At 41.9% G+C, this 19,395-nt stretch overlaps 1 protein-coding gene across 3 annotated transcripts in view; it reads right to left on the reverse strand.

Moving 5' to 3' along the window:
• LOC124485212 (aryl hydrocarbon receptor-like) overlaps window positions 1–13,034 on the reverse strand; it is a 31,570-nt gene extending 18,536 nt beyond the window's left edge. For 2 of the 3 annotated variants that reach the window (XM_047046656.1, XM_047046657.1), the window contains exons 1-3: window positions 12,916–13,034; window positions 12,260–12,367; window positions 10,872–11,059 (exon numbers count right to left, since the gene is read on the reverse strand). In XM_047046656.1, coding sequence (XP_046902612.1) covers window positions 10,872–11,059; window positions 12,260–12,367; window positions 12,916–12,995 — 376 coding nt within the window. In that variant the 5' untranslated portion in view covers window positions 12,996–13,034. Of the gene's footprint in view, window positions 1–10,871; window positions 11,060–12,259; window positions 12,368–12,751 lie in introns of all 3 variants that reach the window. The other variant, XM_047046658.1, reaches the window with a different exon arrangement.
• Window positions 13,035–19,395: the final 6,361 nt, after the last annotated feature.

Consider the following 19,395-nt stretch of genomic DNA (forward strand, 5'->3'; position numbering starts at 1 on the left):
TTTTTTCACTGCTGAACTTGTGGATGAAAGATAACTCAAACAAATCAAAGTATAATATTTTAACTGGACAGTCTCTCAAAATGGCCATCGTTTGAAAATCTGGTAAATGTTTGAGTTGACTCTGCTACTATTGTTTCCACTGGAGTCTGATCCAAACAAAAGTTAATATGTGACCTTCTGACATACAGTGGAATGTAGCGCAAGTACAACATAAGATCATCTGCAGAGGAAAGGCAGTGAGGATACGAGGGGCTTAAAGCTGCTTTAGATCGGTGGGGAGTCCATATATGAGGAAATTCACCAATAATACGCTTTCAGCTTAATGCCTCAGCTGGGGCAGAGCTGCTTAATGAAAGAGAGAAAGAGAAAGAATGAAAGAAAGAGAACAGAAAGTAGGTGTGCTTCACCAGGCTTCAGTTGGCAGGAGCAGAGCAATGCATGTAATAAAATATTTACATCCCTGTCCCCACCACATACACATGGAATAATGGAGCCCAGGCAGTCCCCAAAGGGGGTTTTACAGTGAGTTGATTTGAACAGCTTGCCTTTGACAAAATACGCTTGTCTAAGCACAATGGAGTCTCTCGTCCATCGGCTAGCAAGCAATTAAAACATCTCAATTGTGATCAGGCTCCACAGAAAACAGGGTTAGGGGTTCACCCTACACAAGCCCTACTTCTGAGAAGGTACCATCTCCAGAGGGTTGTCTGTGTTCAGCTCTGATTTGAGCTTTTCCCATTTTCTTGTTCTAGATCTGAGTTATGAGTGGATGTTTGTTCACTCTCGTGCCTTCCTTATAATGTTCAGGAACTCAAGTTTCATCTGAGTCTATAATCATTTGTCATAATGTTAATCATTGATTATATGGCAAAAAGAAAATTGTGGTATGCTTTGAAGGCTCCTGAGTAGTGATGCAAAATCCTGATGACCATAACACTTAAATGCACTTGTAATCTGCAGCTAATGTTTCGATTTATATTACTATTAAAAAAGGTACAAAATGTTCCCCCACATTCTCTTTCGCTCTAGTTAACTAGACAGTGTATTTTCAATCCACAACTTCAGGAGAAGTGGGAGTAGCCTGGCCCCTGACCCCACCTACCTCATGTGCCAGGTCTGGGGTTTGATGAAGCAAATCCAACAACAAAGCAGTGACCCCAAAAACCTGACATCTTGTGAAATGGGCCGATGCACTCCGGAACTCTGCCAGGCTGATCGTTCATCATGGTGGGGACAGCCAGCAGAGCCTGGGTGATGGTGGGTGGGTTGGGGGTTGGGGGCAAGGTAAGGATTTGGATAGAAACAGCTCTGGCGTTTGTGTCAGCATGTTTGTGCTCAAGCAAGTTTCACCCTTAGTGCTCAGGTCTGACGTGGAGCAAAATATGGAAACTGCTGTTGGAGCCACTTCAGGGGGATTCACATCTCAGGCACCAATCAGGTTACCTCACATAGACAGGAAAGAAGCTAATGCCACACAAGACATCCCCTCCATCCCTCTACCCCTTCATACTCCCCTCCCTCCATCCCTCATTCCCTTAGGTCAGGTTGGGCTGGGTAACATTTCATCATGCCGTTCTAAGATTCATTGACGTGTCATTTCAGTCAACTGTGATCTCTGGCCCAGTACTGATCACAAAAGGGGCTTTGCCAAGCCTGGCCTCACTCTTTAATCTATAAAAAAGCCCCACATTTCAGACACTGCAAATATTTAACACTTGATTGACTATTTTCAATTTGTCCCATCTTGCTATTTACAACAGGATTAGTCAGGGATGTTCTGAGTGCTCGCTGTCCTTTTAGTTTCCTGCCCAATCCCAGCATGTGACCCGGATGTCATGTGACTCTGGGATCATGCTACTGCACCCGAAAAGGCATTTGTGGCCTCTGTGAGAGAGACAAAACCAGAACAATAACACTGCCAGACACAGACTTAGGTTGATTATCTGCTGTACTTACTATTCCACTATTTGTATTGTAGGCTAAATGTTTAGAAGAGTCTGCTAAATGAGAATTTAAGTAAATCCAGAACACATACTACACATACTAATTAGGGGTGGGAATCTTTTGGTACCTCACAATTCGATTTGAATCGATTCTTGGGGTCACGGTTCGATTAAAATCGATTCACGATTTTTCCAAGATAAAAAAATAAAATACAAAAACTCATATATATATATATATATATATATATAAAATAATTTTTTTATTTTTTTATTTTTTTATTTTTGAAATTTGTGAATCCATGTGAATTGCTAGAAGACTGAATTGCGATTCGAATGTGAATCTATTTTTTAACCCCACCCCTAATACGAATACTAGAGAATCTGAATGGGACATCACCACATAGGTAATAATTAGACAATTGTTGGATAATAGTTTGATAAAAGTGAGATCAAGCATTATCTTTTCCCTCCAGAAGTACCATCCTGGTTGTTTCCAGTCCAAATGGGCTCAAGTCAAAGCCATTGCCACAGTGAACATGTTTGTGCTAAGGCAGCACAATAGATAGTTAGCATACTACCTCATCTGTGTCCCTATAATAACATGCAAAAAGAGAGCAGGCCTCTTAATCAAGACAGGGAGCTATATTTGGAGGGCATTAACAAAACGCATTAGGGCCAGGAGTGATGAAGCCATGGCGACAGAAACCCTATTTAGAAGTCAGTAGAAGCTGCCACTGTATTGGCTGATGGGTGAAAAAGCCCCGCCCGAATGACCCAGATAAGACAATTGATTGGGTGAGACCCGGGGACAAGCGAGGCCAACGCAAATGTTTTCTTTGGATTTGTGCCCAGACCCACCCATGGTTGCTTACAACCAGGATGTGCGCATGTCTGTCTCTCTGTGCTGCTCTGACTCTGTGCATGTACCAAACACAAGAGAGAGAAGGGGAGAGATATTGTGAGAGAGAGAGGGGGGAGACAGAGAGAAGAAAGATAGGGGAGAAGAGGAAAGGGAGCACAGAAAGAGAGAGACAGAGGGACAGGGGAGAGAGAGGGATAGAGAGAAGAGAGGGAGAGAGATAGTGGGACGGCGAGAGAAACGGAGAGAGAAAGAGAGAGGGACGACAGAGAGGGGAAGAGAGAAAAAAAGAAATGATAATAAACATGAGCTAGAGGTATGCAGAATGAGAAAAATAGTTCAAAATAGAGAGAGAGAGAAGGAGAGAGAGAATGTGCGTGTCAGAATGTACAGTACGAACACATTGATGTGCATTTGTGCACGTGTTTGTGTGTTAATTATTCTACCAGTGTGTGAATGGCCCTGGTTCTGACTGACAGGGAGTAAATATAGAACATTTCAACTCCCTCACCCTCAACACTACACTAACACGCAATGGACACGCCCCCACACCCACTGACATACACATGGATGCACGCAAGACACACACACAAGCCCAACATGAACAAGCATTTGCTAATGCAGGACCCAAGCACGCAGCCCATACACTCCTGTCTCCCATGTTTTTTTTTTCTCCTTTCGATCACATGGTCACAAATTTGCTTATGAGAGACTATTCAGAAGGAAACAGGGAGGAGGGGGATTGGTCATTACCGATTACCATGGCTCAAACACCCCCACCCCCCCCCAACCCTCCAGCCGTCCAACCGTTCCAGCCCCTCTTAGGTGGCCTGCATTCCACAAAGCTCCTGAGCCCCATGACAGACAAGGAGGGGCAAGGGTAAGGGAAGGGGATTGGGGGGGGGGGGGGAGGAGGAGAGAGGGGGGGCGAAGGGATGACCCACTAGCCCAGGGACACTCCGCCTCCGATTTGCGAGGGGGAGGGGTGAGGGATAGAGAGATGGAGGGATGGAGGGTGAACACGTCTGGGGTCGAGCAGTGCCAATGACCATCATGATGTCACAAGACTCTGGCAACTGCCTTGGAGCTTACGTAACCATTCTGAGCATCTTGAAGCGCTGAACACCAGGCCCAGATAGAACTGAGGCCTTGCTGTAAACACTGGGGGCCCAGGTGACACCAGCACACAGTACATTAGCATGTAGTAGCACATAAGAGACCTACTGAACTTGGAGGGGTAATTGATTCAATTCCACAGGGTTCAAAACCATGGTAGAGTATATTTGATTACTATGATGTATTTTCACGCTTGTGTTATTTGTATGCTTCCTCAGAAGCATACAGTCTGCATTTTTCTGATGGGTTCATGCATTGAAACAAGCACGTCTCCTTTGAACCATACTGTTATGCATGATTTATGATCAATATCCATGTCTTTATATTTGGATAGTTGCATAACACATGTGCTGTACCAGCATATATCTGTATTTATATTCACAAAAGGCAATTGGAGCCAGTGAATGCACAACAGACACAATGGTCCACCTTCTGGAAATGAATAAAAAATACATTCCTCTCCTGTGTGTCATTCTGATTTGGATTCACTCCATCTCCAGCCATCATTGACCTAAATAATGCATATGTGCCACAAGGAAGCCTGTAAAAGAGGCCATACGTGCCCAAACACAATCTTAAGACATATTTTTCTCACTCGTGAGCATTTATTTTCCTTTTGAACCTTTGGGTAACACTAAGCCTGCATGACATGTCTCTCTTCAACAATACAACATGTTGAGCCAACATTTTGTACTGTGCTTTTTCTGTGAAAATGTTGGATAGTGTATTTGGTGTGCATTTCCATCTGTCAAAACCCTGGCACAGAGCCAATAGTAATAAAACAATATCTCAGAAACCTCAATGGAGATCTCACTATCTCTGTGACTTTCAATGTTGTGGATGATGAATGATGAAAGACAAGCATGCTAATTTGCGAACTCCCTGGCTAATTCCTGTTTTTACATGCCAACCACAACTCAGCCAACCAACAAATCAGTTCGTATTGTTTTCTATTCTAATCTGTACATATGTACAGCCAGCCAGACTGTGAAGGCATGGATGGTTCGGATATAAGTGTACCTCGCTGATGGGTAGAGAAAAAAGAGAGCAATCCTATTTAACAGTTTCTGTCCAGAACCATGCAGAGGAATGCTGGGTTGAGCTTCTAGATTCTAGCTCAGCTACCTTCTCTCCTGAGCTACTTGCTCAGCAGTGGCGGAACTGGAGTTTTATACATGGGGTGGCCAAGGGGTGGCCAAGGCTACTTCAGAGGGGTCCGTAGTCCAGAGTCTTGGGTCACTGTTTTAATTAATATATACAGTATAATCTGGGTCTATAAGTGCTGGTGTAACAGATGTGGTATTGCAAGTTCCGTCAGAGGTATACGGGCCACTGTCCGCTCCGAACTCACCACCTCTGACTTCCCAAGCGCCACCACTACCAACTACGCCAACGAAAAGCTAGAAATTTGTGACGCGGGTGGCCTTTTACATACTTAAGGAGTGAGTTTCACCACACACCGGCTACACTGGAACATACAAAATATTTTTAGGAAAAAAAGCTCAAGCACCAGGGACTTATAATAGCATTTCTGTGTTACAGAAATAACAAAACAAAGTGAATTTACAAACCCCAAAAAACACTGCAATTTGACTTGACAGGTAGCAGAAATCAAGCAGAAATTTACTTGAAAAATATAAATAACTTGGTGCCCAACCACATTACAAATTTACAGTATAATATTTATGTTCATATGTATTATGTTAACTAATAGCAAAGAAAAGTTTTGGAATTGGTCTAAACAAGACCAAATTAAATCTGTGGACCGCCTGGGCCAAAAATGCCAGGGCCAATTTTTTGTCCCAGTCCAGCCCTGGTTGTGGATAGTATGTCCAGAAATAAAGCCAAGTCACTCATTAAGTGGTAGAATCCATTGTTATGTCTACAAAATTATTTAAGATATAGGCTAGTATAAGTTTAGCTAACTTGCAAATCCTGAGGATAGCCTACTGTAGCAGACCTTTCTATGTGACAACGGACAAGGGTGTTTTGTCCCTCGGGAGTTTCCGTAGGCTTGATGTTGAACGTATTTTTTAAATCAGTGAGGGCTGCTCGAATAGCGAAGTCAAGAAGAGCAGTGGTAAAATAAAAGTTCTGAAAAGAGACAGCGTCAGTGTCTTTTTGTCCACAGGATCAATACAATTAGATCTAAACCGAACTTACAAAGAGCTCGGTTACACTACCAAAGTTTAATTAGTAATGTTGTTAGCGATGCTAGCGTTATTTTGCTAGAGCTAGCTAGCCTATAACATTTCACTGGGTCTTGCAGCTGTTTGATTAACTGAAATTATTATGAAATGTTATGTTCTACTAGCCATTTGCCTAGTTTAGCAAGTCACTGTATTTCCAAGCCCTGATAGTGTAACTGAGATAGCCTAAATAATTCTTCTTTCAAGTAATAAGCCCCCGTTCAAGTGTTGAGCATTAAATTAGATGCACAGTCTGTAGAAATCTTGAGACAAAGCCACTTTTTTGTTCTAAAACCGGATTATAAAAAAAATGTTAAATCGGAGTACAAGCCTACTGACTGTCTCAGTTTGTCTGTAATTGGAGTCGAAGTTCCAACATTAACTTACACAGCTACTGTAGGCTAATCAACATTCATTTTTCAATCGCGAAAAGAGCTTATGGAGCTGTGGAAATATTCTTTATTCTGTTGTCTGTTCTTCTTATTCTTCTGTATCACAACAAATGTCTCTCTTTGATTTAAATAATGCACCGCAACGCAGCTTCTTTCAACAAGAGGTCAAATTAAATGTCAATCAGCATAAAATTTCCAGTAGCGAATTACATTTTTGGGTGGCACCCGGGGTGGCCAATCAGATGTCAGGGGTGTCCAGTGCCACCCCGGACATCCCTCTGGCTCCGCTACTGCTGCTCAGGAGAAAGAATTGGTGCTGACACTGTTACGGTAACCAAATGAACCCTAAAGGGCCATTTCCTACTCAGAGGGATGCCCTGATCCTCATTCACTTAAGGGATTCACTAAATGACTTGGATTTTGGGCGGGTCATGTACAGTATATTTCATATTTATGAAATTGTGAAGATTGTGTCTGTTGTCAAAAGGCCTTTCAAGGTTTCTGTCCACTTTTGCCCAAACTTCTGCATTCACACTGAGTAAAACATCTCTCAAGTGCAGCTCATTGTGTTAATCGTCAAACAGCCAAGAGGGATGAAAGCCTCCCACATCCCAGACAACAGCCCAGGGCGAACACAAATGGATGGAATCGTGTGTTTGGTTGTTCGGCTGGGGGCCACCATCACAGCAGCAGTGATCCATTAACTGAGGAAACACTAAAGAATATAACACATTGGAGACCAGTATCTAGGAGAATTGCTTTCAGCTACTCTAGACACAAGTTTAATAGCTGCTTTCTCTATATTGTGTGTTGCTGTGTGTAGGTGTCTGTGTTTGTGTGTTTCATCTGTCTCTTTACTATACCTATATTAAAGAAAATTATCAAAATTTTAAGTGTTGATTCATATTAGTAGCTGTACACTCTTATTTACAGATATTCATACAGACATACACACGTGAATACACACATACACCAGAAAAAAATTAGTTAGGCTTCACAATAGGTTACACTAATAACCAAATAATTGATTCTCCATTGTAAATTTGCCATGACAGTGACACAACCAACGGAAGCTTTCTGCATTAATATATGTAGGCACGCTGTGAAGAAAGTTTGCACAGATATGATGTCACCAGTGGTGACATCTTTTACCCAAGAGTACTAATCTACCAGAATGCCTTGCAGTCAAAGCCAGCTGACACATATGGATGACAAATATTGTAAACAAACTCAACATGAACACTGACTTTCCAACGCAACACTGTTAACTCAGAGTCAGACCCAGGGACAGAGCGAAGAACCTCATCTCTTTTCACCATGGAACTGCATGCAATTGTTTCGATTGGGTGCACAGATAATCCTGTTGTATTGTTGCTAAGGATAGCGAAGGTTATGCACAGTTCACGAGGGCACTGAGAGGGTAGGTGAATCTTGATGAGCACCTACAAATTCTAAATATAGCTATAAATCTATTTCTAGAATGAAAGGCATACAGATGATTTTTTGCTTTTCAGCTTAAGCTTTACTGTGTCGTTGTCAATGCAATTTGGAGTGGTTGGAGGTACGCCATCAACAATCCAATTTAAAGAAACAATGTGCCCTGCTGGAAACACATTTGATCTCAATTGAAATGGCACAAATAAAGAAAATGGTCTTACAATTTAACAACTTTTTCCCCCTCTCTTTTTCCACCTCATCTCTCTCTTCCCAACCCCCCCCCCCCCCCCACCACCACCACCTCATTCTCATTAGGTTGGCAGCAGAGGAGTGCCAGTGGGTTCTGAAGGAGAAGCAGCTGGGCTGGATAATACTGGCAGAGGGATTAAACAGGCTCTACCAGGCTTTGTTCAACTTCTACAAGACATTTAATTACACACACACAGCCACAACACAGTCACTTTTGGGTTCAACCCTGACATGCTGAACAGATAAACACTAGAATGACAAAATCAAACAAACATTGGGAGCTTCAAATAAACCCCCTCTGGCCAATGGGTTCATTTGAGTTCAACTGTATGTTGTATGAAACATTAAGATACAGACTCACAGAGGACAGTGGTTCTGGCTTTTAGTGGTCATACAGACAGGTCTATGGACATTCTGTGAGTAGTCATACAGACAGGTCTGTGGACAGTCTGTTAGTGGTCATACAGACAGGTCTATGGACAGTCTGTGAGTAGTCATACAGACAGGTCTATGGACAGTCTGTTAGTGGTCATACAGACAGGTCTATGGACAGTCTGTTAGTGGTCATACAGACAGGTCTATGGACAGTAGTGCAGCTCATGCAAGCATCCGCAGGCCTCGTTCTGGTAGATGATCCCAGCACCCCCAACAGCACACCCAACATCAGCTGCACTGTTTACATACAAACAAATGATTGTCACCGAGTCAGGGGCTTGTTGTCTTCAGGGAGCATTGGCCCTCAGCAGACCACTTCCTGTGTTCGATTGTGTTAATTATCAACAGGAAGTAGGCTAATGCAGTTAGACAGGAAGCCTTGTCTGAACGCTACCCTTTGACCTTGTGAAGAAGGGCAGAATCACATCTCTTGTGACAGGAGCCAGAGATGTGTGAAGATGTGGTGTATTTATCACAAATAGACACTGCTGTTGATAACTGATGTCATTGTGAGTCTTGCCATAGCTGCTTTCGAATTACTTGATTGGTGATTTAGATGGAAAGGTCTACTATAAAACTGTTCCTTCACTGGATGGGTCAAAGTCTTGACACTCTCTGCCCTGAGAGCAAAAACAGTCATTCTATATCATGTGTACTGGTTATTGCTCTGTATGTCCACCCTGGATGTTTTTACTGAATGTGTCATGAACTTCCAGCTTCCTACTCCCCTCATCCTACCACCTTGCTACTTCCCCCCCAAACTCCACCATATCACCTGTTCTGTATGCTGCCCGTTACCCCTCAAACAATCGTTTCAAAAAGCCACAGTCTTAAACAAACATTGCTCTGCTTCTATATCATAAATACTTTAGGCTCTGGGGGGTTTCCTTAATTATTCATGTCTGGAGAGCATCCGACACCCGCATTGCAGCTTTCTCCTTTAAAGATCATCGCCTAAAATAACATCATCTTTGGCCCCACATAGGAGGGAAGAAGACTTCACTCTCAGTCTCTCGCATGTAAGCATTTCAATTGCGCTTTCCCCGCCCCTCTTCACCCCACTCTCAACACCCTCCTTCTCCCCTTCCCCTCTCTACTTCTGCATTTTAATGAAGGACTGTTTTCTGGCCTCATCTGCACATGGAGGCAAACATTGTGGGCCTGTATGAAATATTGACGTTCCTTTCTCCAGGATGGAATAATACGCAGGCTTGTTGACTGACTGGCTGCTCCTTCCATGTCCCTGCTGATTGGATGTGCTTTGAAGGCGTCTGGAAACACAGCCCACGAGAGAGGCAGCAAGGAGCTCTATTGTTGTGACATTTTCATAACAGTTCTAGGGATATGAACATAAACAAGCAAGAAGCTTAAAAAGCCCCAGCTCCACAGTGCCCCCAGTGACAAGGCAGGACAACTACAACTCGCCCCACCTACTTGCGCAATACACAACTCAAATAGAGATTCCAAGGAGAGCTGAGAAGATGCTTTGAGGAGCTCAGAGTGGACCTTCTGGTTCAGTGTTTGATGCTTTCAGCCACTTTGGTCGTTTTTGTGACTAAAAGCTAATGTTTAGCAATTTGTGCTCATTCTAGAATTTAAAATCTGTGTACAGATCTGAATGCACTATATGGCCAATAGTTTGTGCCCACCGCTCAGTATACGGACACACATGGAGTATTATGAAGCTGGAACAGGAAAGGGCCCTCCCCAGATTGTTGCCACAAACTCTGAAGCACAGAATTGTCTAGAATTACATTTTACGCTTAGCATTCAAATTGCCACCAATATAACTAAGGGTTTTAGCCTAAAACCATGAAACCAAAAATCCCAGCACAAACTGAGGTCTACAGAAGCTCCATATTAATGCCCATGGTTTGGAATAGGATGTCCAACAAGCTCATATACTGTAGGTGTGATGCTCAGGACTCATATACAAGACCCATCTTGGATGTGTGTGTATATATATGTATATATATATATATATATATATATATATATATGTTTCATTGAGAAATGAATTATGAATATATACTGTATATTTTTCAATACAACATGTATGAAATATCTTTGATCCAGCAGCGCATTGGATCAGAAAGTGATTGACCTGGCCACATCAATGTAAACCAGTCACCGATCAGTATCCAGTCTTGGTGTACAGCAGACTAAAACTACAAGGCCTTGTACCTGCTATCCAATACACAAATAAAGACATCGCAACACTGGCACCCTGATGCAACAGGGCCTGTTGTACCTGAGAAGAAGTTCTTGGCTCGGAGGTAGCTGACACTGAGGCGGAGAATGGACAGTTTGTCCAGGCTGGTGGTGACCTCCTCTGGGAAGGGCAGCAGGCTGGCCAGCCTCTCCAGCTCTCCATTCAGACGATCACGATGCCGTTTGGATGGGTTGGATTTGGCTCCTTCAGCGGGGGCCTGCTTCACCCTGGAGAGAACAGGGGATCTAATTTCCTATTTTGGTGATTCTATATTTGGTGGATTGATTTTACATGTTAAAGGTATATATAATATTATACATTACAAGTATAACAAATCACCTACACAGTCATTTTCAAAAATGTCTGTCATGATAAATTGAAACCACTGAATAATGTGCTCCTTGCACTACTTATAATGTTCAATGTTCTGAACAAATTTAAACAGCCCCCTTAATAAAATTAGCCAGATACAAATAATTTATATGTTGTACACCATAATAATATAGCATTGTTGCTAATATTGTTATATCGGAAACGAAATATTAATGATTATTAGGGTACTTAATTAGGTTTATCTTTTATTTATAAATGATATATTTAGCTAGATATAATTATATTTCATTAATAAAATAAATGTAAAAGGTTGTGTCAAAATGCAATATAACTATGCCTTGAAAAAGCAGAATTGCAAACGACAGATATCAATATATTTTAATAAAAAGCAGGTGAAGGTTAAATGTACTTGCGTAGTACAGCCCTCTTTACAGAGGGAACCATATGGGTTCACATCCAACAAGCCGAAAGGGTGAGTTAATGGAGTATGGCAAAAGTGGATATAGTGGGTAAATAAAAAATAATTGTATAAATAACCCCAACAAAAATATTTGGGTATTTGGAAATAATGTGCGCAATGGGCTGCATTTTAAATACAATTTAAAGATGACATTCTGCAATGTAGGCCTTCAGTGCATCACGCAATGTGGACATTAAATCCTGACTAAAGTCAATTTAATGGGTTATTTTGGTAGTATTTGACAACCTCAATAATTATAACTACATTTACTGTAAATAGGTGTAGGGCCTACTGAAGATGCATTCTGAAATGTGTTGGAGAAGCGTTTGTCGTCTGCGAGTCTTAAGGCCTCACTGTCCTTGTTCTGTACATTTCAAATAACAAATATACTCATAGCACGAGTAGTTTTCGTCATTGGTGTTCAACAAAAACGTATCAAGCTTTTATGTAGCCTATCAAAACAGTGTAATGCAATGACAACCGTTAGCCTATTGCGCATTTACACATGACTTCAGTTACATAAGGCGTTTGTGAAGATTGAGTTGTGCCATGTTTAGGAAAGTGTTCCAATAAAGTGTCTCAGTCTCTTCATCGAACTGACGAAAAAAAAGGTTAACAAACGTTGGATACTTACGCTCTCTGGACTGGTTTTCTCCGTTTACGTCCAGCATACATGATATGGCTTTTCCCTTGCAAGCTTGATAAGTCCTCCAAAAAATACTGGTGCACGACTCCGTCAGATCTACATACAGCCGACAATAAATGTTCTTAAACTAATCCTCGAGGCGAATAAGATAAACACATGAGCTAAAGTCATCAATCATCAAAACGAACACAACAAATGTATTTCTAATGACCAATGTATGGTTTATATTCGATACTATATTTCCATCATCAGATCCAAAGATGCATGAGAAAACAAGAAAGCATCGTCATGTGGCCGGGTATTGTTGAGTTCTAACTTCATCCAATAAAATTATGATTAAAAAAAAATCTGGAAAGTTGTTGTTTTAGATCCTTAGAAAAAATGGAAATTGCTTTCAGCTCCTAAACAAATAGCGTACTCAGTAAATCTAGAACCCAAATAAATGTACCACTTGTCAACAAACGTGCGGACGATCTAGACCTCTGATTCCAGGACGCTGTGCGCGGCGCAGTCTTCTTTTAGGGTAAATAAAAACGAATCCATCGCTGCCCCGTCTACTTTTTATGTTGTACATACAGAATATGATAAGGTAAAATCATTGTATTGTTTTGAAATTTGCTGAAACAAATACAATCTAACCCTACCTATTCCCAATTAGCACGTCAGGTTCGGGAACGCGCATTTCCCCATTAAATCCGGCACAGATTTTGACAAGCTCGCGCATGAAGTTTCTAAACTCCCGAGGTCTACGTGGGCACAAGCGAAAATCTCCTGGAAACACAGGCGGGCACGTCAACGGTTGCTCGCTCCCGAGCGGACCTTTTCGTCCAATCAGCCTACAGATTATAGAGTAGCGGTTTATGTTGAGCCTAAGTGGCCTTCCCTGTATTTGGATCAGAGGTCAGACTTTTAAATAATTAAACCACATGAGTTTGTCTCATTGTATCTCTGATGCACTGACCCACGCAGCTGTTGTTTTCAGACAAAATCAGTTGTTTTACAAATATTGATGAGTGAACCCATTTCATGACATGCTTGAATATGTCATGTTTGTGGATTTTGTTTGTTTTCTGCCTATGTTCTATCACAAATCTTTGCATTGCACTCTATGATTTTTTTTATTGATGTCATACATTGTATTATGCATCAATGCATGTTCAACACATCTTACTGTTCAACTGATATAGGCTAAAGAAAAATGTCTAAATTACTGTTTTCACTTCATAGACAATGGAAGGTACCAATGATCGCACATCGAGCAGGTCATGTGACCAGGATCCCCCAAGGCATTGTGGGGCATTACACGTCCTGCAGAAAGAAGGCGGTAGAGAAAGGACTCTGACTAAACTAGGCCATCCTCATCTCTCCACAGTAGCTGTGCTCCCTTTGTCTTCACTCAGCTTGTTTGAGCGAGACATCACTGTATTCAGCTTTGAATGTCACGTCCTAAGTGATGTTATTTTTACAAGCAAAAAAACTGGCTGGCCTCAAAGGCATTCTTCAACACTTGCAAAAGTCGTTGCAAGGGCAATCTATGTGCAAATAGAGAGAGTTGTACAACACCAAGTACAATTGTCCAATGCATAAGTTCTGCCAGTAGCTTCAAGCAAACCCAACCCGATACGATGACACAGCGGGCTATTCCATTTGATTCACCTTCCTCTTAATGTGGAGACAGAGGGTGGTTTGTTCACTCTTTGTTATATGTTTGTTTGCTCTCAAAGACAAGACAAAGCTAAATTGATGGCACAATTTCCTGTGCCTTTGAGTCAGACTGGCAGGATTGTGTGTGTGTCTGTTTGTGTATGGGGGGGGGGGGGGTGATGGTGGTAGTGGGGGTAGGGGCTGAGAGATTCTATGTTTGTGTGCGTGTGTGTGTGGGGGGGGGTGATGATGGTGGTGGTGATGGGGTGGGGAGTGGGGGCTAAGAGAGATTCTGTGTTTGTTTTGCCTCGTACGTTCTCATGGGTCAGATGGCAGCACAGCTGTGGTCGAGTTTTTCCTGCTCAGCACTCGCCAGGACAGCGGAAAGGAGAATCTGGGCCCTGTTTCACGAGATGGATGCACAGCCAGGCTTTCACTGCTGGCCTACTAAGATGCACTTGACAAGAGGAAACAATGAAGCTAACTTCTGAAGGGCTTCTGGGCCTCTGCTGGGCTGATCCTTGGTGTGGCTAGGCTTCTAATTGGTGCTTGTTCTTGGGCGTGGCTGGGTCTGGATAGATGTTTTACTGCTCATGAAAGCATCCTGAGGGGATGAAGGAGTTATTGTTATTTGCGAGGTTGTCAACCAGACTGACTGTTTCAGGCTGACTGTTTCAATTCAGGGAGCATTGCATAGAAGTACCGGAACCATCATTGTCAAACATGCCTGGTGACAGCTAACAGTGTGACAACAATGATATCAGAGCTCAGTGAAATGTGTACTCAGTTAGGATATGAATAACTGATATCAGTTAAGATATGCACAACCATCTCTTGTCAGTGTATTTATGTCTTTGTTTATGTCTTGTGTTATTTGTAATCAATACCCATACAAGTAACTACTATTGTTGCTATGAGCTAAATATCCTATGGAAGTAAGAGCACATGGAGATCACATGAACAGTTATGAAAGTGTTTTGTAGTTGCCTTAAATACCTTCTTTTGTGAAAGACTTAGAGGAATCCCCTTTGTGTTTAAATGAGTGAATATCTACATGAAGCAGAACAAATGTGATCCCTATGGCACGCCACAAGCTCTCCAAGGTCAGCTGCTTCCAAAACGGTTTATGTTTGTGCAAATCAAGCAAATTAAGCAACTGTATTTTATTTAGTCATGGTATACACATAGTACACATATACAGTGGACCTCCCAAACACAAGATCCCACTCACATTCTACATACTTTCACAGAAACTGCAGTTTCACTTCTGCCACTTCGCCAGGATGTTTAAAAGCAAGATGTAACACGCCCTCTCATAATACACTTGAAGTTCTGTTCTTGATTGTCTAAGTTTCACTTATTCCCTGCGAGGGGATTGGTTAGAGGAAATATGAGCCACCTCTCAAGCAAACCGCTGTGCTCTGCGTACATAATAAGGATTAAGGCAGAAAGAAAACAGAGAAATCCAATCTTACAATCAGCTGTGCGTAATATCATGTTTGCACGCAAACTATTCTTTGCTTGACAACCCTTCAAAAACAACTTTCTATACAGCCACTTCTTGCTTGCTTTGGAAATCGTAGGCTACTGGAAAAATGGGGTTTGAAACTTCTAGGAGAGCTGTGGTTTTGAGAGCAGGCATTCTGAACTGTGGCTTCGCTCCCCAAGGATATATTTAAGCCTGGGAAAATGTGATGGATGAGACTTCATAACTGAGTTTTGAGGTATCAGTGGCTTAAAGTCAGTCAGCAATTACTTTTCTGTCTTTATTTCCGAAGCTGAAACACTTGATTGTGTATTTGTTAATCCACAGCCATAGGCTCCACAATTCCTCAAGTATTTTTCTAAAATGTCTGACAACAGAAACATGTGGGAGGTCAAGTTGGAGAGTGCAGGTAGAAACTCTTAGCCTGGCTGCCAGCCCAACGTCTCCCCGCCCGAAAAAAAATTTGGTCGGGAAGTTGGGTCTGGAGGGTCTCATATTGTAGCCTGGCTGCCAGCCCAACTTCTCCCCGCCCAAAAGAAAATTTGGTCGGGAAGTTGGGTCTGGAGGGTCTCGTATTGGGGACCAACTACAGAAAACCAGAATCTGGGCGAACCAATGAAATTGCCAGGGCGGGCTTTATACGATGATGGACAGATGATCAACAGTAACGTAATCACCCACGTCACAAAACAGCGCTTAAGTTGAATTCGTTTTGAACAAACATGGCTACCGCTGGAGATCTGGGATGTTATGATTCTGCTATCGAGTCTGTTTTAGAAGACATCGACAGCGCATTAATTTTGAAAGAGGAACAGAGAGACGCAATCAAGGCATTTGTCGATGGAAAATATGTTTTTGCCGTCCTTCCTACGGGATTCGGTAAAAGTTTAATTTATCAGCTGGCCCTGATGGTCGCGAAGAAGATGGGACACAATGAAAACCTAGTGGCCATTGTGGTTTCTCCTTTTCTTTTGTGGAGTTGTAATCCTAAACGGATAACTTGTTCGTATATGCTTTGCCCTTTATTGTTTTGCTTAAAAAGGTTGACCGTGTGAACAAGTACTCCCCTTACCCTTAAATTAATTTTACAACACCGGCAAAAATCGTTTGTAGGCTATTCATTCTTCAAGCATACTTCAAGTCTACTTGTAGTTTAGTTCTGTTGACAACAACTATGCGGTGCTTAACATACGTCACATACTCTGTTGCTCTGATTGGTTGTAGATCTATCCAATTGAGCAAAGAGGCATTTGTTTTCCAGGCTCGTTTGAAACACGCCCTGCAGTCAAAGCCCAACGGAGAGTTCTCAGACTCATATTCTGACTAGAATTATGAGTATGACAACGTCAGGCTACTCATATTGGGGACCAACTACAGAAAACCAGAATCTGGGCAAACCAATGAAATTGCCAGGGCGGGCTTTATACGATGATGGACAGATGATCAACAGTAACGTAATCACCCACGACACAAAAGAGCGCTTAAGTTGAATTCGTTTTGAACAAACATGGCTACCGCTGGAGATCTGGGATGTTATGATTCTGCCATCGAGTCTGTTTTTAGAAGACATCGACAGCGCATTAATTTTGAAAGAGGAACAGAGAGACGCAATCAAGGCATTTGTCGATGGAAAATATGTTTTTGCCATCCTTCCTATGGGATTTGGTAAAAGTTTAATTTATCAGCTGGCCCCGATGGTCGCGAAGAAGATGGGACACAATGAAAACCCAGTGGCCATTGTGGTTTTTCCTTTTCTTTTGTGGAGTTGTAATCCTAAACGGAGAACTTGTTCGTATATGCATTGCCCTTTATTGTTTCGCTCAAAAAGGTTGACCGTGTGAACAAGTACTCCCCCTGCCCTTAAATTAATTTTACAACACAGGCAAAAATCGTTTGTATTTATTCTTCAAGCATACTTCAAGTCTGCTTGCAGTTTAGTCAGTAAAGATTTAGCTGCCTCTCAGTTTAGTTCTGTTGACAACAACTATGCGGCGCTTAACATACGTCACATACTTGGTTGCTCTGATTGGTTGTGGATCTATCCAATTGAGCGAAGAGGCATTTGTTTTCCAGGCTCGTTTGAAACAGGCCCCGTAGTCAAAGCCCAACGGAGAGTTCTCAGACTCATATTCTGACTAGAATTATGAGTATGACAACGTCAGGCTAAGAAACTATGCCCTTACTGGGATTACTACTATATCTACAGAGCCCAAAGGCAAGGTCAGGCTTTGATGTGCATTCAAAAATGGCTCCCTCTGTCACCGTGACGGTGCTGATCCCTTCATTATAAAACGTGATTAATTCATTGATTTATGGGCGAAGTGTAGTTACAGCCGGCAGTCGTCAAACTTGGATGCAGATACAAAATAACAAAAAATGTAACCGAGGTGATGATGACGCAATGTGGAGCCAGCAATAGCCTACCGCATGCGTCTCTTCCGTTGTGCTACCATACTCATAGTTGTCTGTAATCGAAGCGTGGCGTTCATTAATTGGTTTGCTTCTTCCATATCAGTGTTAAGTTTTAATGACAAATTCCTCCTAATTTGTTTGTAATTGTGACGTTGACTTTAATCCAAGCATGATTCATGGGTAATAGCTGATTTATTATCTGTGGATAATTGATAGCTGGAGGGATATTCTAGGCTATGGTGTCTCCAACCATTACATAACTCAATTATCATTATTTCTATATACACCAATACAAAATCAAATGCCAACATTTTAATCAAATGTGGTGTTGTTTACATTACATTTATTGCTGTGGCGAACCGTGAGTACTACAGCTGGGCCTTCACCTCGGCCATCACCGCCGATAAAAAAATCATCGCGGAAAAAAGCAACAATACGATTAATTGAATGGGTTAAACAAGTGCAATCCTTTAATTACTGTAGCTAACGATGACACGGATGTAAACAAATAGACCATACTGTAACGTCAATAACATCTGTTCAGGCACACCGAGTACAACGCTCGCCTTCTGCGTAGGAGTAACGCGTATCTATTAAGTGATAATACTTGTATCTAAAGTAGTACACTAACTAAACTGGTAAATAAATTATAGAGATGGAGCAGCATATTTCTTTCACCTTCCATGTTCATCTTGACATTAGCTATAGCTATAGAGCGCAAGCTAACCCCAGTGTCATGGCAACTGAACATCATCGTATCTGAAAAGCTCAGAGGACCCCGTCCACACTACTACGCGAACCCGGCGTTTTCAAATGTCTCCGGCTAGGGGAGCATATTCGAAAAGCTCCGTTTTCAGTGTCCGAATACGCCGTATTAGTGTGGACGGGAGGTGCAAACGCAGACATGATTGAGTTTCTAAATGTACCCGGGCTAGTGTGGACGTTGCCTCTGTCTCTCAACCGCTCTCACCACTCTGCAAGAGATTAGGACTTCATGAAGGCCTAAAATGTTTTGCTCCCGCCCACTTGAAATTAAAGCGTGATTGGTCAATTTTCCCCGTCACTCTTCACACCAAAACACATGGCTTGGCCTTCTCCAGGACTTGTGAAGTCCTAACCAATGAATGAGCCAGCTAACTGGGCCTTAATATAGACAGACGATTCTGATTGGATAACATGTTTTCAGGACATGAACTTGACAGTAAGCTTAACTATGAACAGAGATGAGAGAAAATGTTTTGTATTAAATGAGATATAATTGTTTTAAATTATTTATTGAATACTTTATTATAAGTATTAAATATGTTATTATTTATAATTTGTTTAGGCCTTCTCTGAAGGCGTAGAAGGCCCTGAAGGTTCCCCACTGATTTATTGGTATCTATACAGCATGTTGTTAACACTGCTGTAATTAATGACCACTGTTATTTACACCGCCATGTGGCTTATAGATCAATTACACCCTACTAGCTCAATCTTGGACAGTTCCCACTCATTTTCTCCAAGATCACTGTGGTTAGTGAGGTTTAAATACACTATGATCGTTCTAAACTGCCGTGTCAAAGTCTGTATCAAACAGATG

Source organism: Hypomesus transpacificus, chromosome 23 (genome assembly GCF_021917145.1).
Source record: "Hypomesus transpacificus isolate Combined female chromosome 23, fHypTra1, whole genome shotgun sequence".
Lineage (NCBI taxonomy): Eukaryota > Metazoa > Chordata > Actinopteri > Osmeriformes > Osmeridae > Hypomesus > Hypomesus transpacificus.